The sequence below is a fragment of the Alternaria rosae genome (genome assembly GCF_020736505.1).
Source record: "Alternaria rosae strain MPI-PUGE-AT-0040 chromosome Unknown BKA58scaffold_10, whole genome shotgun sequence".
NCBI lineage: Eukaryota > Fungi > Ascomycota > Dothideomycetes > Pleosporales > Pleosporaceae > Alternaria > Alternaria rosae.
In genome coordinates, this window is record NW_025763579.1 from 336202 (window position 1) to 363045 (window position 26844).

Sequence of the window (26844 nt, forward strand, 5' to 3'; positions counted from 1 at the left end):
CCGTTGTATAAAATCGAACCATGGTATTGTAGTATACTATTTGTACAAAAGAACTCATCACAACAGACCTGTCATCGATGGCTTAGACATCAGGGAATATGTAAACCGGGTGGGTGGGGAAGGCGGAAGGGCGGTGGTGGAGACCATCTCTATGCTGACTCTTAGTCTACCATACTATGCTGTCAAAAGAGGAGAGATAATAAGCTAAGATCGTAGAGAGGTGCACATCGATAGTATTCAAGTGTGATGCTGTAAATGGGGCAAATGGGATGCGTACTCTCGGTTCAGATGAATACCACAAGTAACAAGTCCTCTAGCATCATTCAGTCTGTCATGCGAAACTTGGCGCAAATCACATCAGACACATGAGATAGCTACTCTTCTTGGAAGTGAGGCTTTGTGCTTTAATCCTGCACTGCTACACGATGATAGCAAAGACTATCCTACCCTCCCTAAACAACAGGGAAAATATAAACACCCTTCTGTAGCGCCATCTGCACACTCGGTACAGGCTTGACGTACTTCTTCACACTCTTCACAGCATCATCCAGCAACATCGCTACCAAGTTTCCAAACACCACACTCCCCTCTGCATTCAAATGCGTGTTATCGTCCGCCTTGAGGTTATATGTATGCGCTTTCTCCGCGCCAATCGCATTCAAATACGCCGTACTCGCCGCGTTCAAATCGATGATATCGGCTCCGCTCTTACTCGCCGCTTCTTTCGTCGCAGCCACCACATCCGCAAGGTTTAGTTTAATCTTCCCATCGGCATCGTAATTGCGCCGGCTCAAGGATGTAACGAGGATGGGTGTTGCGCCTACGTCCCGTACTTCGTTTACATACGCAATCAGATTGTTTGTGAGATCTGCGGCGCTAATGTTCTTATCGGGTTTCTGGTCGTTGTGCCCGAATTGGATGGTGACGTAGGGCGTGTATTTGCTTGAGACGTTTTTCGCGGAGGATAGCACGGTGGCCCAGTCGCCGCCTTGGCGGAAGGACACGGTTGTTGCGCCATTGTGGCCGTAGTTTGTGCCTGAAGCGCCTTTGGTGAGGGTGGTTGTTAAGAAACCTGTGCCCCAGCCGCCGCCGCCGGCGGATTGTACGGCCGTTGTTGAGTCACCGGCGAGGAGGAAGTAAGGTGGTTTTTGGGCGCTGGGTTTGAGTTTGGGGGAGGGTAGGGCGGAGGATGAGGCGAGGAGGGTGATGTAGGTGAGGGTTGTTGGGAGATGCATGTTGATGCTGTTTGAATGTGCTTCTGTGAGATGAATAGAATTGGAATGTAATGACAAATCTCGCCCTGATGGTTTGCCTGCTGGTTTTAATGAAGGATGCTTATTACTTATATACCCATGAACTGATCTGCTCCATCCCTACATGACCTACTTTCTAGATGACGGTCCTCCGGAATTTTACCCCATAATTTCCTTTTCGGCGCTGATGGTCGATGCGGTAGAGTAGATCGTCCGGGGTAGCTTGCAACGTTTGTGCTGGGCCATTTCCACCAATCGGCCCCGGGAAAATAAATGCCTGCGTCCTTGGTGCTGTTTTGCGGAGGAGATCCGACCGCGTGGAAAATGGGGAAGGATCCTGGTAGACGTATGATTCGCGTTCGCCTGGCTTCGCGAAGTTGAATTGCGCATGATTTGTCTGTTTGTGACAACCTTAAAACCTGTCGATGCTGGCCGAACTCTTGCTGCGTGGTCAGCCAATTGGTCATGAGGAGGCTGGCTTCGCGTGGGCCTGGAACGCTTTTGCTTGAGGCGGGTTGACTCAGCCAGCCACACAGCATCTTCTTACTGAGGCAGGCGCGCGATTCTTGTTGCCTACCAAGCATCTCCGTAACTCTTCCAACATTGCTCGCGGATTACCCATGCCCGACCCGTCCGACTGCTACCTAAGTTTCTCGGATTCTAGCGCCTCTATCGAAGACTTCTGAAGATGCGCACCATTAACGCATGGCTGAACAAGCTTCTGCATCTAACATCCAAGGACAAAGCCGAAATACCGAAATCAGCGGAAATATGTGGACTATGCGAGCTCTGCGCACAATGGAACTGTACAGCCGTGTTTCGTGGTAAAGAATATCCTGCTTATGTGTATGGAGTCATCAAAGACGATTCAAAATACCAGCTCTGGGATATCCGCTCCCTAGAGACACTCAGACTTGCGACGACTTGCCCAATGTGTAGCTTCTTTGTGGCTCTGCTTGTTGCCCGAGGTCAGATCAAAGAAGGGGGTACCTCGGACTCAGAAAAAGACCTCGTTGTTCAGTTCAACAAGGGTCAGTTGGACAAGCACCACGGTGTTCTGTATCTGCGAATAATCGATCGACAATCCGCCGAAGCATCACATTATAGCCCTTTCTCTGATTATGACGAAGGGGCTTCTGTCCGCGGATGGATCGCTGTGTTGCCAGAATCATGTACATATTACGAATGTGGAGGCAAGCTTCTCAAGCCGTACTGTAACTTCACAGAGTTATCATCGTGGGTAAGAGATTGTGGGTCTCACTTCGATTGTAGGAGGGGCCGCTTCGAGACATACACATTGGAAACAATTCGGCTGATAGACGTGAAGGCAATGTGCTTGAACGTAAAGCTGTTACCAACAGAGTACACTGCCCTGAGCTATGTCTGGGGCCCATCCCACCTAACACAACTGAAGTTGCTCCAAAGAAACGTCAAAACGATGTCAAAGCCCAACGCATTGAGGAAACGGTGGAAACAGGTGCCAACAACGATCAAGGACGCCATCAGAGTTTGTATCAAATGCGGCATTCAGTACCTCTGGGTCGACGCTCTCTGCTTGATTCAAGATGCGCCGGATCTCCCACGACATTTGGACAAAATGACGGAGATTTATGACGCGGCTGTCATGACCATCGTAGCCGCTTGTGCCAATTCATCGTGGACAGGCCTTAGCGGTGTGTCGATAGCGCGTCCTATGTCGCAACAACGAATGTCTATCAGAGGCACGGCTCTGATTGAAGCTTTGACACCACCAGGAGCTGCGTTGGAGAACGCACGCTGGACTCAGCGTGGCTGGACATTCCAGGAACACATATTCTCCAGAAGGTGTCTGATCTTCCTGAACGATCGAGTAGTTTTCCAGTGTAATCGGGGGTGGAACGACGAGAGCATCAACTTCGACTACAGCGGGCGGCGTATCTGGAAGGCAAAAGCTTCGATTCGGATGTCTTTGCCAGCGAGCCGAGATAATTTCGACTTCTTGTCCTTTGTAGAATGCTTCTGCAAGCTTGAGCTTACATACGATTCCGATGCTCTCAATGCATGCAGAGGTGTCATAGCATGGCTTGAGCAGAACGGCACACAGTTCTTCTGGGCCACACCTATCAGCCGCATGCTGGACGGTCTTGACTTCGAGAGTGAAGGATTGGAGCGAAGGCCCGACTACCCAAGTTGGTGCTGGTTAGGTTGGAGGCGACCACACGCTCAAGGAAAGAGTTACCAGAAGTTTCATGACCGCGGGCCCAATATTGATTTATACCCCTTGTGCGAGATCGACATCCTATCGCTAAGAAATGATCACAAAAGCGACGCATCCGGCTTTGATACACGGCAGCTTTTAGCGAGTGATTTGGACAAGCTTCTCGTATTGGATACTTATGTTGCGAATCTCCCAGATCTGGAGGGGTCATTATCATCTCGTGAAGATTTGGAACACAGCGACTTTCGGCCACTCTTCTTGACCTACAATGACCACGAGGCATTCACGATCGAAGTGGTGGGTCTTACGCAGGAGTTCTATCGGGAAGAACAAGAAGGGCCCTTATATGTGAACTGCCTGATCGTTAAGACAGACGTGCGGCGTGTATCCGAGCGGATTGGCGTGGGGCGGGTCGAGATCTCCAAGTGGCTGACAGCTGAGGTGAAAGAACGGACCGTGTATCTCATCTGAAACTTGAAGCGTGCGGAATACTTCGCCCCAGAATATCCGTGTAAATACCATGAGGTTTAGCGACGTATCATTTCTTGTCTGCACATCCTTTGAATAACACAAGTGCGCGCTGGGCGCGACATGAACTCCCCTCACTGGTACCGGAGCCTAGCGCTGTAGCGATCGAAGAAGGGCCCTGTCAGCTGTATGCCTACCGTTTGTTCGGCTGCGTGTGCATGACTATAATCCAATGGGTGGTTGAGTGCGTGATTAGTGGATGGAGATGCGAAGGCTGGGTTCGCGGTACGGCAAGGATCGAGGCTCATATGGAAGCGGAAGCTTGTGAGATCTAACCAAATGTGCGTACAATCCACGCGAAGCTCATAAAAATAGGGTGTGTTCACGCAGAACGTAGTTTGAAGAAGAGAGCTCCTCATCTAGAGCCTGTCCAGGTGGGTTTCAGGTGTCGGCTCCGTACAGTACCTGGATACGTACGTATCAACACATACAAATTTAGTTATCAATATAACCTATGAAGAACACCAAGAAAAGTGCTGCATCAAGTACTGCGAATGCGCGACAAAAGAGAACGCAGAACATCAAAAATTGTGCTTGAGCGACAGCGTCCTCTGTGACTGCGCATCGCCCTCGCGAATGCTCACGTGCGTCGTCTTCATAATCCCTGCGCATTGTATCCTGTCTTCGAGTTCCAATATATGTCGCTCGCTCTCATCATCGCCCTCATTATCCAGCTTGGTGCGCAGCTTGGAAGTATAGTGCGAGGATGTTGGGTGGAACTGGCTGGTATTCCTCCGCGAAACACCGAGGCTGGTAGCGTAGTTCGAAGGAAGGAATCTTGAGAAGAGGCCGAGTATAGTCCTTCGTAATGGTGGCAGGTTCGCAATAATGATACCGACGCAAACTTCGTTGATGCTACAGATACTGAGATCGATGGCGTCCCACATCATCTCCTGAGATCGAAAGAATTTCATCGTGACGAAGAGTTTCGCGATCGAGAGGCCAGTTCCACTTTTGTACGTAAGCGATGGTAACCGGGAACACTATAGGAGATACTTACACGAGGGCCAGGAGGAATACGATTCTGACACCCCATTGCGTCTGCTTGCTGAGCTGCACGTGCCTCATATATACGATCGGCGCAGCAGCATAGATCTACAGCGCATCAGTCTGTGCATGCGGAAGAAGCATTCAGATTACTTACCAGATCTGTAAAGACGTTCGAAGCAATCTGTACATACGCCGTGGCGTCACTCACTGCCTCTGGCCAGCACTCCCCTTGTACTGAGAAGTCCCATCGAGAGTAGTACGGTCGGCAGTATGCAAAGTGCAGTATCAACATCATGACGAAGTTGCAAAGTACCACGATGACGACGGATACCCATATGAGAACTCGGTAGCTGCGCCCAAAGTCCAGAGCCATGAGGTATGCGCAAATCGAGGCCTTGACCAAGAACATGGCGTAGACGTTTAGACACTGCGTAATAAAGATTAAGTGTAGCTCTTTGGATGTATTCCCGGGGACAGTCCACCATGGATCCGCCATCAAGCGGCCTTGACCAGCTTTTGCAGCGAGGGCGGCATACGGGACGCACGCTACGAAGTTGAGTATCTGTACATAGTCAGCGTTATGTTACCGCGCTAACAAGCTTCCAACATACAACACCTCCTATCATGAGCCAGTCACTTAGCCCAAGCCACGGCCTCATCTGGAACCGAACGACGATGCGCCAACCTGCCACTAATGTGCAGAGTGTTGCCATGATCGAGCAAGTTACTATGAGCTCTCCTCCTCGATTGGGCCATTCTCCAGTCGAGTTTGGATCGACCATTGCGAAGGGGTGTAGACTTCTTTGTAAATAAGGAACTGCGAGAAGTTCATAAAGCAGTGATGACTAGGTGTTTTCAGGAGGTGGAAACAGGTAGCCGGGAGTGCATATCTAACCTGTACGAGGCCAGGCCGTAAGATAACAACCAACCCAGTCGTCTGAGATCCTATAGGAAGAAAGTCTCCTGCGAGGGCTTGCATGTAGGAACCGACTCCTGATCGTTTCCGAACGAGGCCTCCAGCCACTCAATCCCACGCAGCTTTACGTTTCAATTACCCTGCAACACTTCTGTGTAAGGACATTGCCGACAGTATCGCTCCCTCCATCCCACAGTGCCGGCACACTCTCATCCGCGGCTCTTCAATGCATGCTCTTATTTGCAGAACGACCCCAGAAACGGACGGGGATTACATGGATCGAGGACGCTAAGGATGCACATGTGTATCTGCATCTTGGAGTGTATGTCAATCTTTGACATTTCGAGATGTCTGTGCTCATGCGACTGTTGTCTTAGCGAAGCCGTCGCATCGCTCAATTGCCGTTCCAAGGGTGTGGCTGAATCCTGCAGACGGCGAGTTAACCTATTAAGGTGACACAACGAAGGCCATACGTTCTAGTCTTTATCCTCGGAAGAAGAGGATACTGCCGTGATTGAGTGTTGAAGCTCTACGTGCCACCAGAGAAGTGTAGTGTTTACCTCGCTGGGCTCGGGCCTGGAAGCGAAATGCATTCCTTCACTGAATGACTGGTACTGGAGCTCATGGACGTGGGTGTTTCTGGTAAGCAGTGTCTTCGAGTATCCACGCGGGCTTGCGTCCCGCCCCTGGCGAGGCGGCTCGGTTGGAGTTCTGGGACGGCATTTGGCTCCGCGTGGGTGGGTGGGCACGATGTCAGATGCGCTATACCCAATTGAGCGTGCAGCGAACTCCCCGACTGGCAAGCTAAGACTGGGCAGCATTCTGGCGACGCAGCTGCGAAGAAGACCTTCTTTGAAGGAGAACACGATACCCATCGCCGTCACTATCGATGGATTACATGGTGGTAAAGTCGAGATCCACCAGCCGGACCGTTTCGTAGTTTCCGTTGCCGGTTGCGCGTGGAAACGGGCCTGACAGGCGCCCCGCGTACCCTTCCAAGGTTATTTCCACGGGATTGGCACCGCGTCCCGTCCTTCATGGCATTGATGGTCATGACTAGTAATGTGCCGTCTCTTCGATTACACATCAGCATTCTCTCCGGCAGATTCCCTCCGATGTTTGACACACGCCATCTGTTGACCCGGCCTTTTGCCTCAATCTATCGCTCGAAGGCGCAGGTCCTTCGCCATCCTCGGACTCCCACCTTAAGGCCGGCAGATGAACATGCGTCCGAAAAATGATGGAAGCCAGGGACCCACACGTCCAGACCTTACCACGCACGATGATCTCTTAGCAGCGGCCGGTGCGATGGGAGCCTTTAAATTGCTGCTAGGAAGGCCTCGTGGTTTCTTCTGCACGCCGTCAATCGTTCAGTTTCATAGTCAGCCGTGATCCGTACGGGTCAGCAAGCGACGTAGTTCTTTGGTATCTTTCGTTCACCTCATACTCAATTCGACATGCATTCATTCATCGTTCCTTCCTTTTTTGGTGCAGCGGTGTTGGCAGCCGCATCAGCCCAAACCACATACGATTATGTCATTGTTGGAGGAGGTACCACAGGCTTAGTTGTTGCGAATAGGTTAAGCGAAGACCCTGAGAGTAAGCACCGCTAAGTACAGAATTGCTTCGGGTAATGAAATTGACCATTATCTACAGAGACGGTCTTGGTCATCGAAAACGGCGCCCTCAACAATGGTACCTTATCCAGCATCCCCGGCAACTCGGGAGGTCTCAACCTCGCTGCTATGTACGACATCTACAGCGCACCCGTTCGAAATCTTGGCAACCAAACTTTCCTAGTAACAGTCGGTAACGTCGTCGGTGGCGGGTCGTACGTGAATGGAATGCAATTCGACAGAGGTGCCGATGCTGATTACGACGCGTGGGGCCAGCTCGGAAACAAAGGATGGGATTGGAAGGGGTTGAAACCATATTTCATGAAGAGCAACGACTTCGATGCGCCTTCGGAGAATACAACCAAGGCCTTTGGAATTACCTATGATGTCAAGGCTTACGGTAATGGCCCATTGAGAGTGTCAATACCAGACTACCAGTTCCCCGATATGAAGACTATCTATCATTCGTGGGATCATGTCGACATACCGCATCCACAGGAGGGCTTCGCGGAGCCTGTCGGTCACTACTGGTCACCAAACTCAATCAACAAGGCGACGGCTATGCGCAGTACCTCGCGCACTGCATACTACGATCCCATCGTATCAAGGAAGAACCTGAAGCTGTTGACAAACACTCATGTCGACAAGATCACTTTCACGAAAAACAGAGTAGGCGCTCTGACCGCTACTGGTGTCAAATACACACCAAAAGACACGAATGAGCAGGTTGAAGCTATCGCCGCGAAAGAAGTCATTCTTGCTGCTGGTGGCGTATTTACACCACACTTGCTCATGTACTCTGGTGTTGGTCCAAAGGACGTTCTGACAGCTGCCGGTATCACCGTAAAGAAGGTAAGCATAGTCGTGATACTTCCTGAGGCATGTTCTAACATTTCCTAGGATCTCCCAGCCGTAGGTTCAAACTTTCAAGACCACATCGCCAACTATATGAACTTTGACCTCCAAAATCTAAACCCGGAGAACATGAACGCCCTCAGCACAGATTCAGCCTTCAATCAAACAGCCTACGATCAGTACTTGAAATCGCGTACCGGCCCTTACTCTGTCGGCAAAGCCAACGGCCTCGTCTTCATCGCACTGCAACACTTCGATACCGCTTTCAAGAAGACTGTCGCTAAAATTCGATCTCAATTAGCTTCTAACTTCCTCCCTGAACGCTACGCAAAGGACAAGAAGCTCCTCGCCGGCTTCACAAAGCAGCGCGATATCCTCGTGAAGCAGTTCTTGGGCACCGACGCCGCTGTAGGCGAGCTTGTCATTCAGCCATGGGGTTTCTCTGGTATCGCGAACAATAAGCCACTCTCACGAGGCACTATCACACTCAACAATACGCATCCTGCCGCCTATCCGATCGTCCAATGGAACACGTTCCAGAATCCCGTTGATGCAGACGTCATGGTAGCCCTTACACGATACAATCGCGCACACTGGGCATCGAAGGAACTCGCCCAATACAAGCCTGTGGAGACAGCTCCTGGCCCTCAGTACCAGACTGATGAGGAGATCATTCAGGGCGGTGTTGCATCCGGCTCGCTGCAACCGACGTTTGCGCATCCGAGTGGTGGGTGCAGTATGATGCCCGAGGAGCTTGGTGGATGTGTTAGCGATGAGTTGTTAGTGTATGGTGTAAAGGGGTTGAGTGTCGTGGATGCAAGTATCATTCCAATGATTCCTGCGACACATCTACAGGCCACTATGTACGCGATTGCGGAGAAGGCGGCGGATATTATCAAGAAACGCGCTTAGAAAATCCATAACTACTTTGTGTCCGAAAATGTTTTGATTCTTGACGCACGGCAGTGGTGCTTGAAATTTCGAGCTATGGTCGTAGACAAGCCAAATGCTTGACCCAAGAGCGAATACCTTAGGGTGCTGAAGAACCCAATTTCGCTTCCGCACATATGATCTCGACCGCTTTCTCAGCGAAAGCGTAGACAGCGGTCAAAATGTTTCCTCGTGGTATAATCGGTAAAACGCTAGCATCGCAAACCCTCACATTCTTCGTTCCGTATACTTTCAGCCTTTCGTCAACAACGCCCCCTAGATCTTCCCTCATCATCGAACAAGTACTGGAAGGATGATAGTTCGTTGCTGAATTGATAGGAAGAATCCCCTTCGCATCTTCAAGCGATGTTACCGGGTGGGGAAAGCTTCGCGGCAACCGTCTTCCATTCGGTTTTGCCATGGAGGTAAAGGTAGGCTTCTGGAAAAGCCTCTCAATGAGACGGAGGTGGCGAGCGAAGATTTCCCTGTCAAGAGGATGGGTAAGGTAGTTGAACTTGATCTCTGGGTGAAACGAAAGATCAGGGGAGATATGACAGCTTCCGCGCGAGAAGGGGTGCGCCAACATGGCAACAACGGTTATGTAGTTGCCATCTACCACAGATGGCGTGTTTGGAGGCATCGATTCAAGGTCCCTGTGACGTTGTGAACGAAGCATGAATGTGGTAGCTGTCGCTTCGCTAGGGCTTTCGACGGCCTTTTGGATGACGGAATACTGAGCTTTCAGGTTCGGGTTATTCTCTGCTTCCACCGAATGCTTAACCATTTGAGTGAGCTCCTGCGTCTCTTCTGGAGTTTCAAGTAACTGCAGCGGTGTGAAAGCGAAACTGTATGCTCCTCCTTCCGCCAGTCGACCCGTGCGGCTTTTTCCATACTCCTCCAATGCAGCCCTCTGCACCATAGGATCCCGCAACCCGTCGTCACGAGTCGGAGTGTCTTCTCCAGCTTCGATTGATAGACCGCAGTTCAGATGATCCTGCAAGTTTTCGCCGACACCTGGAAGCTCGTAAAGGAGCGGGACATTCGCGGCCGCAAGAACCTCTTTGGACCCAATACCTGATCGTTCCAATAACGCAGGAGACTCGAACACGCCTGCGCAGAGAATGATCTCTCGACCACCGATCATATATTCCCTGCCTTCATATGTGAAGTGAATGCCCGTGGCACTGAGTTTGCCTTCGGCGGTCAATGCCTCGTCGAAAGCAATTTTATTGACCTTTATGCCAGTTCTCGTTGTCACATTGCCCCGTTTCAAGGCGGGCTCTAGGAATGCTTGGCCTGCATGGCTTCGCTCGCCTTTTGATGAATCGATCGCATTGGTGACAGTGACTGCGCCGGCAGAGCTCTCGGCAAATCCCGTAGTGCCCGTTGGATGGCCAAGCTCCTCAAAGGCCTTCGTCCAGCGAGATTGGAGATAGTCCATGGTACGCGGGTATGATGTCTGTATACCATCCAGAGATCCTGTATCATCGTCCACTTTAGACTCGGGGTGTTTTGCCTGCCATCGGCTGTAGCAGTCTCCCATGCCCTTTGCGCTCCATTCTTCTTTTCCTGCATCTGACAGAAGCTCGCTCGCAACACGATCGTGCCACTCGTGATTGGGAAACACCACACTGTGACTATTAATCGCACTGGTTCCACCCACCAACTTCCCTCTCGGATGCTTCACCCTCCTGTTGTTTAGGCCCGGCTCCGGTGCCGAGATGTATTTCCAATCGTAGTCAGATGACATCAGCCTCGCCGACAGACCGGGCGTTTGGACTATAGCGTCATCCCGGACATGTTCCCCGGCTTCCAGAACGAGGATTCGGCGATCGGGCAGCCGTTGCGAGAGACGTGACGCGATCAAGCATGCCGCTGATCCAGCTCCTACCAAAATGAAGTCGAAGATCTCGGCCTCGGCGGTGTGATCTCTGCCTGGCATTGTTAGAAGAAAGATGGTGGATGTTGAGAGATGAAAAGCTTGAGGCTGCGCAGGCGTCTACGGCCACTTCATAATAATACTAAGCATTGCGCCCTGACTAAACGACAGATAAGCACTACAATATACTAGCAGGTTTAGGTAGGTGTAAGTGGAAATCACTGAGTCTAATGCGCGCCTGGCGCTTGTGCCATTCGTTCAAGAGGAGCCTAGGCCCCCAGATCCGCTGCTTCAGTAGTAGTGCGTACAAACTACGTTAGTTTACCCGTCGGATCAGACCACTATGGGTAGTCAGAGAAGAATGTATACTGATAGCCTGCATCTAGAACTCAGGCTATGTGTTTTAGATGTCGCGAGAGGCGTTTGCGGGGATAACAGTAACGGCGTGAAAATCAGGGTCCACGGCAGCACGTGGGCCGCCGCTTCCACGTTTGAGCGGCAACGGCAGCAGCAAAACTGTCCGCAACTTGTAGCTGTAACGAAGACATATTGAGTATACAAAGTAAAGGTCAAGGCAGATACCAGACAGCATCATAACCTCCGCACAGTGAGTGGTTGAAATATGTAGGATGCCTACATGTCCAACTATGGTGTGCAGACATAGAATTACCATGACCCACAGTCTGATCACGACCGATGTATCATGTCTCTGCCCTATTCTTATATACGAAAGATGCCCTCATGTCTGTCGTTCCACCTATCGTGGTGCGAAAGCGGTATTCGTTCTGTGGAGGATAACATTTCTGCTGTCGGGGGTCTCGGTGGTAAGGGTTCGAAGGAAGCAGGACGCCGCTGGCGATGGAAAGGAACCGCAACTACTCTATTGGGTGGTATTGGCTGCGACGAAGCCCAGGACGATACGCTATCATGGTTAATTGGTCAACAGTGTTGTACGGAGAAGATGCGCAAGAAATGGCTTCGGGACAATCGTGACCTTGACGAACTTCCGAGGCCGTTTGTGCACTTGGTGCCTTCGCGTGCTCAATGGATTTGGCCATTATCTTAACCAGACAGGTCGTAGGGGTCGAACGGTACGAGGTTGGACGTTACAAGCTCGGACAGGGCGCTTCTGCCAGGCTGGTGGCATCAGGTGCGCGTTGGAGTCGAGCAGTACAGGCTCGAATGAGGCCCAGCTATTGTGTGCGTTGATACTTCATGGTGAGGGCAAGTTGTCCCTGAGGAAATTAAAAGGCTTTCTCTGGTGACGAGCGGATGGGAGTGTTGTGACGAGGGAGCAAGCGTCCTAGAAAGGGAATCGTCCTGGCCGGAGCGCGGTTGGAGGCTTTCGACGCGCTTGAGCACGGACCACATTATGTGTAGCAACACGGTCCGTCGCGTTCATCAGTTCTCAGTTCATTCGCATTGTTCAATCAGTGACTACGATACAGGCAACATAGAAAAGCCATAGGATCCTCAAACGTTTTGGTCGCAATGCTTCTCCAGTCTCCAAAATGTAACACAACGAAACGCGTATCGCATTCTATATACGACCCATTGCGGCTTGATGGTATGCGCTCTTCTTTCTGATCGCCGGCCCATAGCGATAGAAGATCCACGGGATAGGCGCCATAGCCGTGGCGACGAAAGCCAACAGACTAGTTCCCCACGGCACACCCAAGCTCTCATACAACCGTTTCGAGAAGAGCGGAAATGCTGCGCCAAAGAGTCGACACAGAAGTCCATTTGCAGCAAGGGCACTTGCCCCGTATATACCATAACAATCAGTAAGGTACGCTGCGATATCCAGAAAAGCCGTCAGAAGACCGATACCAAGCGGAACCCCAGCCAAGATGGGCACAACAGCCGGTATAGGCGCTGTCGCTGTCCACGCAAACCAGAAAAGGCCGATGGGCGTGAGCCACGTGAAGGCTATCTGAAGTGGAAAGCGTGCTTCGGGCTGCGGACCGAGTTTGCGTACAAAATGTGTATGAGCGCGGTTCAGCAGAGGCGATAGGATTGTTGGAAGAGCCATTCCCACTGCCAGCCCTGTGTATCCAATGCTCATCTTGGCAGTTGACCAGCCTCGATATTCTTTGTAGACGATGGGATAGGCGACGAGTACGAGACACATGATCCCGTATAGGAATGCCATGTACGTTGACAAGGCCCAAACGATGGGCTCGGTGAAGAGCATAACCCATGGACGAACCAGGTTATCGCGCGCGCGTTTCTTCCAGTCAACGTTGGAGAGGTCGCTACCAGCTTTGATTTGCTTCGCGCGGACCAGTTGTGGGGCGTATGTTTCTGGGAGAAAAAGGAGGGCGCAGATGTAGGTTATGCCGCCGAGGATCATGGAAGTCCAATAGCCCCTTAAGGTACTGTTAGACGCCGTTTCGGCACAGTTGGTAGAAGGAGGATTTATTTACCATTGCCACGACGCGTACTGCGTTATCGGTCCGCCGCAGATTGGACCGATGACGAAACCCAGGAAACTTGCTGCGGTGAACAGAGCAAGTGGAACAGCTCGTTCGTGAGGAGCCCACATGTCAGTGAGGGACCCTGCCGTGTTAGTGACTGCAAAATCTTAGCACAATATGAGTATCCTTTCCCTGTATTTGATTCCGTACCTGTCGGCGCTCCCAAGAGGCCCCCCAGGAAGCGGAAGAACAACAGTGTCTCGATGTTAGGCGCTAGCGCATCTCCGATATTGGATATAACAAAGAGTCCAAACGCGACTCTAAGAATCGGATTCCTTCCCAGCATTTCAGACAACGGTGCGAAGAAAAGAGGTCCAATGGCAAATCCGAGCAGAAAGAATGACACTGCAGACGTGGACGCGAGTACCGAACATCCGTAGAAATCTGCGACCGCCTGGATAGAGGCAGCATGCACACCGGAGTAGTAGCCCATCGTTGCTGACATCATAATCACGATGATGGACAAGGGCCATTTGCGCATTGCCGACCAGTTGAGCGGGTTTTCATCGCCGACCAAAGCCTGTGAACTAGCTATTTCAAGGGCAGTGCTGTGAGTCGAGACATACGAGTCCGCTGAGATAGGTAGAGGTGGTTTAGACTCCATAACGATGAGAGTGAGCGAGACGATGTGCGCTGGGCATCTTCGTCACAGTTTGGAAGGACAAAATAAAAAGATGCAACGCAAACGAACCTCAGTGTTGGGGGGCACGGTGAACGTGCGATTTCGCGCACAGACATCGCACGTCATCGTAACGGGTGCCTATTGTCGCACAACAACGACCAGAACAAAGGAAGAGGCACAGTCATCGCCCAAAGAAGACAGGCGTAGCGTTTACAGCGTGAAGGATACGGAAGCGAGGCGTGTAGAGAGATTGGCGCATGGTTTCGTGCACATATCGGCGATCGCCCCGCACTAAGACCGCACTAACCCTTCCCGCGGACCCTGCCGCTGCACCTCGTCCAACTGCATATCTCGCGCGGACCTGTTGATCACCCATATTTCTACGACGTTACATCGAAATCTAAGCACGCATTTGCATCTAGACAACATGGCGTTTACATTTACGCCCTTCATTTAATCTACTTGCCCATATGCAGCTTCTGCCACCCGTACCCCGAGTTCGGAGGCGTTGTCACGGATCAGACCCCTTTTCTACACCAATGGTAATGTTGTGGGTAAGCAACTGCCACACGCCTGTGACGCCTTTGTCACCATGATCTCTGTACCCCTGTTTCTGGACCACTACAGACTGTTATCATATTCCGCATTGCCCTGTAGCCGAATGCCTCCTTCGCGGTGGCATGCTACATGCGGAAATGGTCCATGCATGCGCATTAGGGTACGCATGTTTCCATCTCAAGTGGCATTGATTCGCTGGCTAGCTCATTCCTTGATGGTTGGACATCCAGCTGACCTCAGACCGCAGATGAAGCTTGTGGCAAACGAGTGGTATTGTGCGCTATCATCAGTTCGAACTAGAAACGAAGTAGTGGTAGTAGTACTACAGCGCTAGAGTGAAGCCTCTGAACCCGTCGAGTACTCCATGATGGGCTCTACGTTGCTATCCCAGATCATGGACCCAATCTGATCCACGATCTCGATCAGCTCTTCCACTCTCTGAATGCCAGTTCCTCTGCTCACGACTGGTCGCAGGAACGCGCCACGGGTATCTCCGCCAGCATAATCAACCATGAACCCCCGATGCACGAGCTTCGCCGCTATTTGCTTCGTAACTTCCTCATTGCGACCGGCATCCTCGCTCAGTCGTCCCCCTTCCGCATAGTAGAAGCACACTTGGCAACAAGGTGGTGGGTTTGGGCTGATCAATACCAGGTTTGGATGATCTTCTACGAGCCTTGCCTAGAGATCGATATACGAAGTCAGTAAGTTTCTCACAACAGTTCGTACACGGATACTACTTGCAAGATATGCAGCGGTACTGAAGACTGCGTTAACCTGCTTGGCATAGCCCTCGTAGCCATGATAGATCCAGCTGAGGTACATCTTCAACGCATCGCCACGCCTCCCACATTGCATGGTGAGATCAGCCAAGTCAAACACTTCCTCCGAGCTATCGGCACTATGGAACAGATAGCTCGCGGGTAGTGTGTTGCTGGTGTGGAATTGACGTATGTCCGCGCTGAGCACGAAGGAACAAGTTGCGGGAACACCCATCATCTTGTGTGGATTGATGGTGATGGAGTCGGCCAAATGACTCCCGTCCAGCTTGTACTTGTGCTTCGCGCTGAAGATAGCGGGTCCACCCAGGGAGGCATCGACATGAAGCCACATCCCGAAGTCCTTGCAGATAGCATGGAGTGGGCGGAGATTGTCGTAAGCACCGAATACAGTTGTACCAGCTGTGGCATTCAGGAAGAACGGGGTATATCCTTCGGAGATAGCTTTCTCAATACAAGACCGAAGCGCTAATGGATCCATACTACGCGTGGTTGGATCGGCAGGCACTGCAAACACTGACGATGTGCCGAGGCCAAGCATCAACCCAGCCTTTTCGATGCTGTAATGTCCGTTGGCCGAAGTGAAAGCGGCAAGTCGAAGCCCACCAGCGCTGTTGCCCAGCTGCTTTGTCTCCGGGAACAGAGTATGACGGGCTACTAGCATAGCAGTCGCATTAGAGCCTGATCCTCCCGAGGTGGTCACGCCGCCTGCGAAAGCCCCATTGAGTCCGAAAAGGTTCGCGAGAGCGCGTGCGGTGAACTTCTCGATGACGGCCAGTGCAGGCGATACCTGGAAGGTGTGGACTTGGGTATTGAGAGAGGCCAACACTACTTCAGCTGCTAGACCGGGTGCGTCGGTGGAGCCGTAGAGCTTGCTCATGAAACCAGCATCCCAGGTATTCACAGAGTAGCGAAGGACTTTGTCGACTTCCTCCAAGAAGCCCTCCTCAAGAAGTCCAGCAGTGGGAAAGCTCAATGCCATAAGCCTCTGCAGTTCCTCCGGGCTATGCTGCTCGACTAATGCTTTGCGCAACCCCTTCTTGTTCACTCCGTTGGAGTGACCATTCGGAAGGTCATTGTGAGACTTGTGATTGTCTGCTGAGCGAATGAAAGGGATGATCAGATCTTGGACTTGGTCCAACAACTGCCAATGTCAGTAAGATCTCCTCTACACAGGTGCAGATTGGTCTGCTAACCTTCCCGACCTCTTCAGAACGCGAGGTCAAAATGTTGGCATCTACCGTAGAGTCGATAGCGTGGGTAGTGGCAGGACTCATGATGAAGTATTGGTGTGTTGAACTTTTGAGCTGCCACAGGTTCACAAGGCCTCCTTTTTAAATCTTTTCGAAAACATTCCCTGGCTACTATGGAGCTCCTCTCCATGCATAGGACGGACATGACAATCAGCAGAATGCGGTAGGTGCTGATGATACTCCTCGCCTATGCAATGATGGCGTTCAATCTGTTCGACGTACGGTACGCTTCACTGTCAAGCGATCTGACAGCTCGGCACTAACCATACCGATGAGATTGCGGTTCACGGTCGAATGTGGTTGTGCGACAGTGATCATACTCGCATGTGGCTAAGAGTAGTATGGTCATTGGTAACATGCACTTTGCTCTCGAAATGCATATTTTCCTAAAAGCCAAGCTATGGCGTCCATGCAAGCTTTATGCGGTGCGGCCCGGGGTCGACGGAACCCGTGCAGAAATGTCGCAAGCACGTCAAGCAAGCCAAGCAAATCGTATTTCTCATGTCTTTGCCCTAGTTGAGTTAGTCTTCAACCCGAAGAAGAATGGCAGCGGAACAACGAACCAAGCCAGCTTGCTTGTTGCTGTCTCTAACATCGCCACAGGCGCATCCTGTGCTACCCCGCATGCTGCATGTCAGAACTTTCCAAGGATTACGCGACCGAGACAAAGGAACTCTAGACTCGTCGCCACAGGTTCATGTAACACGGTCAGGCCCACCACTAGCGTCGTGTTCTTATCTTGCTTCGCTTCTCGCCCCATGCAACTACGTTGGTACCAGATGGCGTGCCATCTACTGTCCACGCGCTGGGCTCGACTGCAGCAATTAGACCAGTCACCTGGGACGAAATTGTGGTCCGAACGTCCATTGCATGAGCAGGTACTACGACAATGCGTGTAGTACAATGCGATGTCTCAGCCACCAATATTAACAGTCTGCTTTTCGCATACGCTTAAGTCCACCAACTTTCGTCAGAGCGCCATTGTTAATCCTGACCGATCTTCCGCAGGAAGTGCAAACATCCATTGCTCAGAGTTACAACACAAATCCAGAAGCTCATATTGAGTCAAGCGCCCGAAGGCAGTCTGACAAGGGAGATCTCGGGCTCATCCTTGTATACGCTTACCTTGACAGCCTCTACATGGCATTCATCAAAGTCTCGGTTCGCGCTTTAGGCTTTATCTGCATATTTCGTGGCGGATTGACGCTTCAGCATGTGCATGGCCTATTTCCATGTACAACATTACCGTCCCACGAGGATCGCTCCCAATTTGGACCCGAGAAAGATGTAGTCTAGACCAGTGAGATATCCTGCGTCGCTGGCCTTTGTTCAAAACTGCCCGTGTGGAACGCCTGAAGCTATAATGATAGGCATTTCATCTCGGATAATGCTAGCAAAAAGACATCGTTCTTGATTATCTACGTATCCCAGTCGGCAGCCACGGAGCTATCGCTCAGAATGGACAATGATCAGTACCAATCAAGACGCAGAACTACCACCATGAATCACGAGCAAATGAGGACGTTTTGCATTGTGGTTGTGAAAGAATGTGTGGGTCAGTCTACTAAATGCAAAAGAACCACGGTACGTGGAAGCCCGGGCTTGATTCATCTCCGCAATCTAGACCGAAGAGGCATACCTCAACAACCTTCTTACGAGCTTTCATCTGCAGTCTCACATCCCGATGTCTTCCTGGCCACCCTGGAAAAGCTTGACGAGCTCTCGCAGTTGCTGCATGGGCATATGACACAGCCAATCACCATCAATATGCCCCTTGAGCATATTGACGCACAGCGCCCGGTATCGGTCATGAACGACATTCTCAGGCACCGTCTGGCCAACACCCGTACGCGGCGTGGTCAGAACCTTTTCTCTGCCATGCATGAGCCGGAAATTGTCCCAAACATACAGATCTCCCGGCTTCAGCACTATCTTAAGTTGGTGGCTGGGACGCCTCATGATCTCCTCGAACTTCTGATGCGCGAGCCGATGGGCCTTGTAGTCGGCATATGGGCTACACAGGTAGCCAGTCAAGTTCGGATGCCAGCGCACGCGCTTCACGCGATCCGAATAGCCTGGGTGCATGGTGACAGCCGTATCAGTGGTCGCTTGATACAGCGGCTCACCGTAGAATTTGGACACTCGCCCGAATGCTACAGGAGCGTTGCATAGGTGGTGATAAGACTCTGGGTCTTCGCTGCGCAGCGTCTCGAGCGCTTGGAGGGATGAGATCCACGTGTTCTCACTAGTTCCTTCGAGACCATAGAACCCTTGGACTTGAATGGGGTTGTCGTAGAAGGCGTGGTCAGTGTGCGGCAGAAGGATCTGAGTGGTATCGTAATTGGGTAGTCCAATCTTACGATTGGCATCGCCGGAGTGGCTCGAGACGTTGAAAGTCTGATCGGCACCGCGAATTGGGTGGACGAAGACGGCACCAAAAAGACGCTTCAGGACTTGGGTGTTGATATTCTTCTTGTGGCTGTGCTCTTCTTCCATGTTTGGAGCAGGAAGATCCACGATCTTCACGATACCAGGCGCGGAAGAGCCTAGGATCTTGTCGATGATGGAAAGAGTGGTTTCCTCAAGATCCTTCGGCTCTGACTCCCCAGCAAACAGTTTCGAGTAGGATATCTCTGGAATATCCAGACAGTCGACTGTCCAACCTTTGACCTCAGCTTGGGTTGGCGTAGCGGTGAGGTCATCTGCTGGAGCAGCTACAAGAGGAGCCATGACGCGAAGCCAAGGAAGTGGGATCTGAGTGTTGATGCCATCCTTCCAGCTGATGTCAAGCGTTTCCTTGAGGCCGTAGCTTGAAGTGCGGACCTTTTCGACTTGGGCCAGCTGGATTGGTTGCTGGCACATTGCAGTCTCGAAATTTCGGGCTGCACCGTTGTCGAAACGAGCATCGCGGAGCCACTGAGAGTGGAAGGTGAAGCTCTCATCTGGAAAGTCGATAGTGACTTTGTTGCCATTGGTGCATTTCTTGCACATCGTGGCCCTCGTGACAGAGGAGTCCAATGTGTCAATCGAACCCATGGTTGGAGGAGGTTAATGATGAATGATGATTAGATCAGAAGTGAGTTATAGTTGAAGGCTGAAGCTGGTGAAGCTTCTTGTTCATGGATGAAAAAGCACATCTGGTGAACTCGTGTTTAAATGAGTCCAACGGCGCAGTATGGGATCACTGATCAATTTCCCCACTGATTGAGAGTTGTGAGGTAATCTAGCTTCGATAGCGATGCAGGTGAGATTCTCCGCAAATGTCGTGAGGCTTGACGCCGGAGACGCTTGTGTAACCAGGTGTCCACCGGTTGTGGTGAAACCTTCGCAGACGGAACGCCAAACCGTCTACCTAGTACGACCATAAGCACTTGCATCCGGTCCTTGCATGTCAACATGACTGTTGGCTTGCATTGAGCCTAGATTTTCCAAACGAATAAAGCTGCTACATGAGCAACTCGGCCGCCCCGTAGGATCTGGTGTGACCGCCAGGTCAACCAAGCAGTGCCCAACGTGCACCTCTCGATGCAGGCGTACTCACCAGGATTAGCACAAATCAAGTGATCTGAGATGCAGGAAGGTAAAGCATGCGTCAGCCCCAAGCTAGGTCACTGCGGACAGACCCGACCATGGATCTGTTGTGCATTCATTCCCCATGGGGACATCGGTTGGAAGAAGGTGCGTAGTGCTCTCCAGCGACATCGAGTATTATGAGCAGATCGAGTACATACGTGTCGACTCTCCATCAGCAGTCGACGCGTATACAACGTCATCTGGGTTGATATGGCATCAGCTGGTACTGTGAATCGTCGATAGCATGCATCATCAGCGTCTCGCGCGATGAGCACTCAGACTGCCTCATCGTGCCTGAATGCTATTGGAGGCATGAGATTGAAGCGCTTTCACATTTTGCTTCGGTAATAAATGCGGAGATTGGACTCCGTAGGTAGCGCTGGCACAAGTCTGGACCGCTTCACCGGTGCAGAATGACGTGGAAGTGAGACACATGAGCTTCACACAGCTCGCAACAATCCAGTTCGTGATATCCCCTCGCATATTGTATTTACATTAACTTACTACTGACGTCACAGTCTTGTCTGAGCTCTCATATAACATGAATGATCCATAGGTAAACATGAGGTGTATCTGTGTATCAGAAACAAGCTTTGACGTATTTCATTCATTCTCCACTGCCCCATCTCGTTCAAACCTACAAGCAACATGGCCAACACTCAGGTTTTGACCTCTCCGGCTGAACCAACAGCCCAAGGCATCATCAAAACTTGGGCCAGAAAGCCTGACCCTAGTCTCATCAAGACGATCGACTTCAGTGACTTCTTGTCAGGAGACGAGAAGCGGGTGAAGTTTTGCCTAAGCGAGCTTCACGAAGCCTGCGTCGAGCATGGCTTCTTCCAGATCATCAACCATCCTGTGTCTCTCGAAACGCAAAAGGCCATTCTGAAAGCTTCCGCTGATTTCTTCACACTGCCACGTGAGGAGAAGGCAAAGCTGGATCAGCGCCAGAACGATCACAACCGGGGCTACCAGACTCTTCTTTCGCAGAAGTACAAGGAAGAAGATACAGCGCCAGATCTGAAGGAGGGCTACTACGTTGGCCCTGAGCTATCGTGGGACCACCCGCAAGTTGTCGCTGGGAAGTTCGCTCACGGACCGAACTACTGGCCCGAAAGCCTCGGACAAGATTTCCAGGACGTCTGCATGGACTACCTTGAGCAACTCAACTTCCTCAGTGTTGAAGTACTCCGAGCTGTCTCCATGTCGGTAGACGGCAACGTCGAAGAGACCAACGAATTCATCAAGCACTTCACCGAAGGGCCCATCACCTACTTCAAGATGAACCATTACCCGAAGCCACCTCGAATGGACGACATCGGCCAGAAGGGCCATGGAGAACACAAAGACTTTGGCTTCGTCACTCTCCTCCTGCAAGATGGTAATCCCGGTCTCGAAGTCTGGGACGCGCCGTCCGAGTCCTGGATCGACGTGCCACCGACGGAAGGCGCCTTTGTCGTCAACCTCGGCAATCTGCTCGAACGCTGGACCAATAGCAAGTACCTTTCGAATGTCCACCGCGTACTGAACTTCTCTGGTACCGACCGCCACTCTATTGCGCACTTGTACCACGTAAGTTCAAGCACGAACATTCTAGAAGTGAGAACAGCCGCTGACGATTCACAGGGCAACCCTGATTACATGATTGAGGCTAAGAAGTCGTGCTACGACCCCGCCGTAGGACCAGAGTTTGGGCCCATCAGGATTGAGGACTTCGTCCGGGGTAAGTACGATGAAGTGTACGCAAGAGCGGGTGTTATTCCAACGGAACACAAGGCCCATTAGGCGAATAAGTGTTCTCCTGCTGAATTTGTCATTTCTTTGGCTTTCCTCGTCTACCCTCACTCGCTAAGATTGCTTCGACCCACTAGGAGGTCACTTTCTCCTTGGCTTTTCTTTGCATGTAGACGGCATAGGTAGCATACCAACAAACATGTGTTTACGTTGAAGAAATTCTCCTATGAGACACATCATGCACTATCAAGTTCTCTGCAATCAAATCGATATCACCGATGAGCACGTATGTCGGAATGCGTCTGAAGCTAGTTATGGGGTGAACTTGGATCTTGAGGGCTACATAAGTCTGGGCAGCGAGTAAACCCCGACCGTTTCTAATGCGTATACTTCAAAACGAGATCCGCTATTAGATCATGATACTATTCGCATCGAACTTGGGCCAAAGAATCTGGGGATAAACGCCCGGGTATGGAACGAAACCGGTGAGTGCATGCTAAACCCGTATATCCCGCCACATCCTTTTGACGCCCCTGACGCCTATCTGTAAGACAATCTGTTTCCCCGCATGACAAACGCCGGAGCTCGCCTGCAGCACATCGGAGGGTTTGGTTCGATCGAGTGCAGGATAAGCTTCCCACTTTCACCCCATGCATCGGGTGCATGCTGATGTTTCGGTGCAACCTTGATACGTACCTAGGTATCACGACTTGCATAGCTTGGCTAAGCATGGGCGGCGGGGGATCTCCCAATGAAGACTTGGACCACTTTGGCTGAATGTCGATCAGCCTGCCTGCATATCTTTGGCCCATTGCTGATCGTGAGCAGTTTTATGTGTACACTGTGGCGTGGAGCTTCGTACCACCATGTCCAATAGCGTAAGTTCTAGTCTCGATCGAAGCCCAAGCTTACGATGTCCGTCAAGGTAAGGCTTTTGATCTGGGACTGCGTAGGCAGAATGATGTCACCTCAAGAGGACTTTTGACGTGCAACATCCTAAGCATCGCTCACCTTCAGTGAGATCGGAACTCTTCGTGATGGCGATCTTGATGAACCCATTTCGCATACTAATAGGTATTACGATGCTTCCATCGGATAGCTCTATGATGTCACTGATCAAAGCGTCTATTCCACGAGCCTGTCATTCTCGATGGTAGACGTATAAGAAAGTATAATAGTGTCTTTCGAATAGCTACACAATCACAGTTCTCATTTCACGAGTTACTGCCTCTTTTGAAAACCTTCCACAATTATATCATTTGCCATGGCGTCTTTACTCCCCCTCCTCATCACCCCAGTGACGCAAAAGGTCGCACCAATTGAGAGTCTTTTGACAAATCTTTTTCCGAAAGTGAGCCGTGAACCACCACCACTGTTCGAGCCGACCAACCCGGCAAAAGACGGACTGGAGTGCATTCAAGACTGTTCCTCATGTGACATCACATACCCGGAGAAGTTCAGGATCAACGAGACCGAGCATCTTTACGGTACAGTCATGCCTTGGGAGAGACATCTCCTCGTTGCGACTGGCAAAGCCAACTGGATCAACAACTTCATGAGTGAGTCACTGACCATCACCGATCTTGAAAACTGCCACTGACATACGTAAAAGGTGAAGAAGGCAGCATCGGCGAAGCGATAGCCAAGACACACGGTCATATGGTCGAGAAGGTACCAAAGCCCACCCTAAATCACGGGGATAGTGACTAATATCATCTTGTAGAACTTTATGCTTTCCGCATCCAACATCCCCATACCTAACTACGGCGGCGAAGACAGTTGTGGCGACGAACCGATTTCTTCCGTCCTCCTTCTTCCCGCTTTCGTCATCGTTGACTGCGTCACACCATCTCGCACACAGGATTTCATCACGCATCTCGTCAACCCCAGCCCGTGCAATACCTCTTCACTGCTTCCGCTGAATTCGCTTAGCGTACCACCAGAATCAGGGCTAAAGATACGCTCCTGTCCGCACGACTACCTGATCTTGCTGTGTAGTCACCGGACTCGCGATTCTCGGTGCGGCCAATCCGCACCGCTGCTGAAGAAAGAATTTGAGCGCCATCTGCGGCAACAAGATCTATATCGCGACTTGCTTGACGAGAGGCCTGGTGGCGTTGGTATCCACTTTGTCAGTCATTTTGGTGGGCATAAGTTTGCCGCGAACGTCATTGTGTATCGTCGTACACCTGTGCTTCCTCATCAAGCTAGAGATAGTACGGATGGTGCTGCATCAATTCCACTGAGAGAGGCAAAGCAGTGTATATGGTTGGCGAGAGTGCGGCCTGAAGATTGCGAAAACATCGTTCGATACACCATTTTGCAAGGGAAAGTTGTCAAGCCTGATCGGCAGTTGCGTGGTGGGTTCGACAGGGAGCGTTGCGTTACGAGCTGGTGATGACTTGGGTTTCTTAGCATCACGATTTGTCAATCATTGCAAGCGCTTTTCGCCGATGTTCTAGTAATGAATAATATGATCTCGCAATACTCTCGTAGTCACTCATTATTGAATGCCTGATACTTTGACTTACCACCAATCTCCTTGGGCATGCATTGCATCCGCCAGTTTGACAAAGCCAGCAATGTTACTCCCTACAAAGAGACTTGGCAACTCTTCCGCGCGCATGTCGGTATAAGTTTTGGCAGCTTCGATACCACTGTGAAAGCATGATTCGACAATACGATACAGTTCAGCCTCGACCTGTGCGGCCGGCCAGGTGAGGCGCTGACTGTTTTGCACCATCTCGAGCCCTGATACTGCCGAGCCGCCAATGTTGGCACCTTTACCTATTCACGGGGTCAGCGAATTGATGAGACCGAAGATGATGTTGCCAAAGTACCTGGAGCAAACCACACACGTTCATTCGGATCATCTGCCCTGCGCGATTCGAAAAGTTGAATAGCGTCTTGCGCGCAGCCCATATTGCTGCCTTCGGCGATGAAGCGACAGCCAGCAGACATCAGTGCTTCCGCTTCGTCTTTGGACATTTCATTCTGCGTAGCAGAGGGTAACGCAATGTCAACTTCCTTCACATGTTTCCAGGGTCTTTCGCCTTCGAGGTACTCGAACCTCTGACCCTGTCCCATTGCCATGATATTGGAAAGCGGGAGACGTTTCCCCTTGATTGAGGCAATGAGTGCTACGTCGTCTTTTGTAAAGCCTTCATCAGACACAGCTTTCAGCAAGCCTTTACTGTCGGAGAGAGTAAGGACGACTGCACCAAGATTAATGGCTTTGATGGCGGCGTACTGTGCGACATTGCCAGAGCCTGAGATCGCAACCTTCTTTCCGAGCATAGATTCGGTGGTACTGGAAGCGTATTCGATCATCAAAGACACGTACTACGATTGTACTGTTAGTGAGTAAATCTAATGGTTTTCATGCTTGACTTACATGAACTAGTCCAAAACCAGTTGCCTCAAGCTTCATCAGACTTCCACCAAACGCATCGCCTTTGTTCGTGATGCAGCCCTCCCATCTTGTAGTTGCCGCCTTGAACGCGCCGAACATCCACCCTACTTCGCGTCGTGTACAGCCCATATCGCCTGCCGGCACGTCCGTATCAGCACCGATGTACTTGCTCAGTTCGCGCATGAATGACACGCAAAAACGGCGAAGCTCATGATCAGATTTGCCTTTGGGATCGAAGTCTGATCCTCCTTTGGCACCTCCGAGATTTACTGTAACAAATGGTCAGAGAGGACTGGATAATGGATGACTAGAAATGCAAGACTCACATCCCGTTAAAGCATTTTTCAGCGTTTGTTCCAGCGACAGAAACTTGAGTACAGAAAGGTTGACAGACGGATGAAACCTTAGACCGCCTTTGTATGGCCCCAATGCTGAGTTGAACTGTACACGATAACCGTAGTTGACTTGCACACAGTTGTTGTCATCCTCCCAGATCACTCGAAATTGAATGACGCGCTCGGGGATGGCAAATACCCTGAGAGGATTTCTGTACTCCGGATGATATTTCAGCACTGTGGAGCTTTTGAGGGACGAAGCAAGGTCTGGGATGCGCATTAGGAAGTTGCACATCGATGATGGGTATGAATATCCATTACGCACCATTGTAGGCTTGATCGAACTCCGGTTCGAAGGAAGCCATGTTGTAGATACCGAAGACAGGATTGATAGAGGGCTAATAGCGAGGGTTGCGCACTCCATTATGTACGACGCGCCGGCGGCTTGCGCACATGTATACCCAAAGGGCTTGATCAGAACGAGGATAGCGCGCTATTACGCTATCGACCATGGCTGTCTGCAACATGCAACAGCGAAAGCTGACTGCAGCATGTTGTACCACGCGAATCAGCGCTGTGAAGTGGGCACATGGATGTCGCGTCCTTCGGGTACAGATGTTGGTAAGGATGTGTTGGCATCTTCATCACTAGCGAGCTCTCCAACTCAGCCAGTGTGTATGTTGATAAGAGGGATCGTTAAAGGCGTCTAGGAGAGAAAAGGAGATGAGGAGTTGAGGCTGTTCAGCACGACCCCACTTCGCAGTGGCTCATGCCGAGGTAGCTAAATCAGGTTAGCGTATATCATCATCTCCTTTGTCACCCCGATTCCATCGCTCACTACCGTGCCATGTCTTTACGCAGTAACAACCCATCTCAATTTCACTTGCTGCGAGTTGGATTTACTCTCTCACTAAGTGCAGTTGCTGAACCCGGGGCT

General features: G+C 51.1%; 11 protein-coding genes across 11 annotated transcripts; 4 read left to right on the forward strand and 7 right to left on the reverse strand.

The window, feature by feature from the left end:
• Positions 1-334: 334 nt before the first annotated feature.
• On the reverse strand, positions 335-1324 carry BKA58DRAFT_38931 (SGNH hydrolase-type esterase domain-containing protein). Its single transcript, XM_046170729.1, has one exon. It carries the CDS (start codon positions 1233-1235, stop codon positions 453-455), a length of 783 nt encoding a protein of 260 aa, XP_046021167.1. The 5' UTR covers positions 1236-1324; the 3' UTR covers positions 335-452.
• Positions 1325-1834: 510 nt separating this feature from the next.
• BKA58DRAFT_392081 (heterokaryon incompatibility protein-domain-containing protein) lies at positions 1835-4089 on the forward strand. Its single transcript, XM_046170972.1, has one exon. It carries the CDS (start codon positions 1942-1944, stop codon positions 3919-3921), a length of 1980 nt encoding a protein of 659 aa, XP_046021168.1. The 5' UTR covers positions 1835-1941; the 3' UTR covers positions 3922-4089.
• A 410-nt stretch (positions 4090-4499) lies between these two features.
• Positions 4500-5681, reverse strand: BKA58DRAFT_414153 (uncharacterized protein; the record flags this gene model as incomplete). Its single annotated transcript, XM_046172467.1, has 4 exons — positions 4500-4929; positions 4979-5073; positions 5123-5530; positions 5580-5681. The coding sequence occupies 4 exons, from the start codon at positions 5679-5681 to the stop codon at positions 4500-4502; spliced, it is 1035 nt and encodes a 344-aa protein (XP_046021169.1).
• Positions 5682-7100: 1419 nt separating this feature from the next.
• On the forward strand, positions 7101-9520 carry BKA58DRAFT_38968 (choline dehydrogenase-like protein). Its single transcript, XM_046170766.1, has 3 exons — positions 7101-7483; positions 7541-8352; positions 8401-9520. The coding sequence occupies exons 1-3, from the start codon at positions 7342-7344 to the stop codon at positions 9265-9267; spliced, it is 1821 nt and encodes a 606-aa protein (XP_046021170.1). The 5' UTR covers positions 7101-7341; the 3' UTR covers positions 9268-9520.
• Positions 9327-11547, reverse strand: BKA58DRAFT_38958 (uncharacterized protein). The gene has a single exon (XM_046170755.1). It carries the CDS (start codon positions 11225-11227, stop codon positions 9386-9388), a length of 1842 nt encoding a protein of 613 aa, XP_046021171.1. The 5' UTR covers positions 11228-11547; the 3' UTR covers positions 9327-9385.
• A 1009-nt stretch (positions 11548-12556) lies between these two features.
• On the reverse strand, positions 12557-14496 carry BKA58DRAFT_392088 (MFS multidrug transporter). The gene is made up of 3 exons (XM_046170973.1): positions 13792-14496; positions 13591-13738; positions 12557-13533 (listed from the first exon to the last, which is right to left on the reverse strand). The coding sequence occupies exons 1-3, from the start codon at positions 14243-14245 to the stop codon at positions 12705-12707; spliced, it is 1431 nt and encodes a 476-aa protein (XP_046021172.1). The 5' UTR covers positions 14246-14496; the 3' UTR covers positions 12557-12704.
• A 655-nt stretch (positions 14497-15151) lies between these two features.
• BKA58DRAFT_414157 (glutamate decarboxylase-like protein-like protein 1) lies at positions 15152-16877 on the reverse strand (the record flags this gene model as incomplete). Its single annotated transcript, XM_046172468.1, has 3 exons — positions 15152-15502; positions 15551-16744; positions 16797-16877. 3 exons carry the CDS (start codon positions 16875-16877, stop codon positions 15152-15154), a joined length of 1626 nt encoding a protein of 541 aa, XP_046021173.1.
• A 1591-nt stretch (positions 16878-18468) lies between these two features.
• BKA58DRAFT_448448 (uncharacterized protein) lies at positions 18469-19889 on the reverse strand (the record flags this gene model as incomplete). The annotated part of the gene is made up of 1 exon (XM_046174277.1): positions 18469-19889. One exon carries the CDS (start codon positions 19887-19889, stop codon positions 18528-18530), a length of 1362 nt encoding a protein of 453 aa, XP_046021174.1. The 3' UTR covers positions 18469-18527.
• Positions 19890-21074: 1185 nt separating this feature from the next.
• BKA58DRAFT_443525 (uncharacterized protein) lies at positions 21075-22211 on the forward strand (the record flags this gene model as incomplete). The annotated part of the gene is made up of 2 exons (XM_046173987.1): positions 21075-21998; positions 22053-22211. The coding sequence occupies 2 exons, from the start codon at positions 21075-21077 to the stop codon at positions 22209-22211; spliced, it is 1083 nt and encodes a 360-aa protein (XP_046021175.1).
• A 1213-nt stretch (positions 22212-23424) lies between these two features.
• Positions 23425-24558, forward strand: BKA58DRAFT_448450 (Sucrase/ferredoxin-like-domain-containing protein; the record flags this gene model as incomplete). Its single annotated transcript, XM_046174278.1, has 3 exons — positions 23425-23719; positions 23773-23831; positions 23884-24558. 3 exons carry the CDS (start codon positions 23425-23427, stop codon positions 24556-24558), a joined length of 1029 nt encoding a protein of 342 aa, XP_046021176.1.
• A 53-nt stretch (positions 24559-24611) lies between these two features.
• On the reverse strand, positions 24612-26713 carry BKA58DRAFT_392092 (NADP-specific glutamate dehydrogenase). Its single transcript, XM_046170974.1, has 5 exons — positions 26233-26713; positions 25899-26174; positions 25555-25841; positions 25001-25502; positions 24612-24947 (listed from the first exon to the last, which is right to left on the reverse strand). Exons 1-5 carry the CDS (start codon positions 26270-26272, stop codon positions 24688-24690), a joined length of 1365 nt encoding a protein of 454 aa, XP_046021177.1. The 5' UTR covers positions 26273-26713; the 3' UTR covers positions 24612-24687.
• Between the last annotated feature and the right edge of the window lie 131 nt (positions 26714-26844).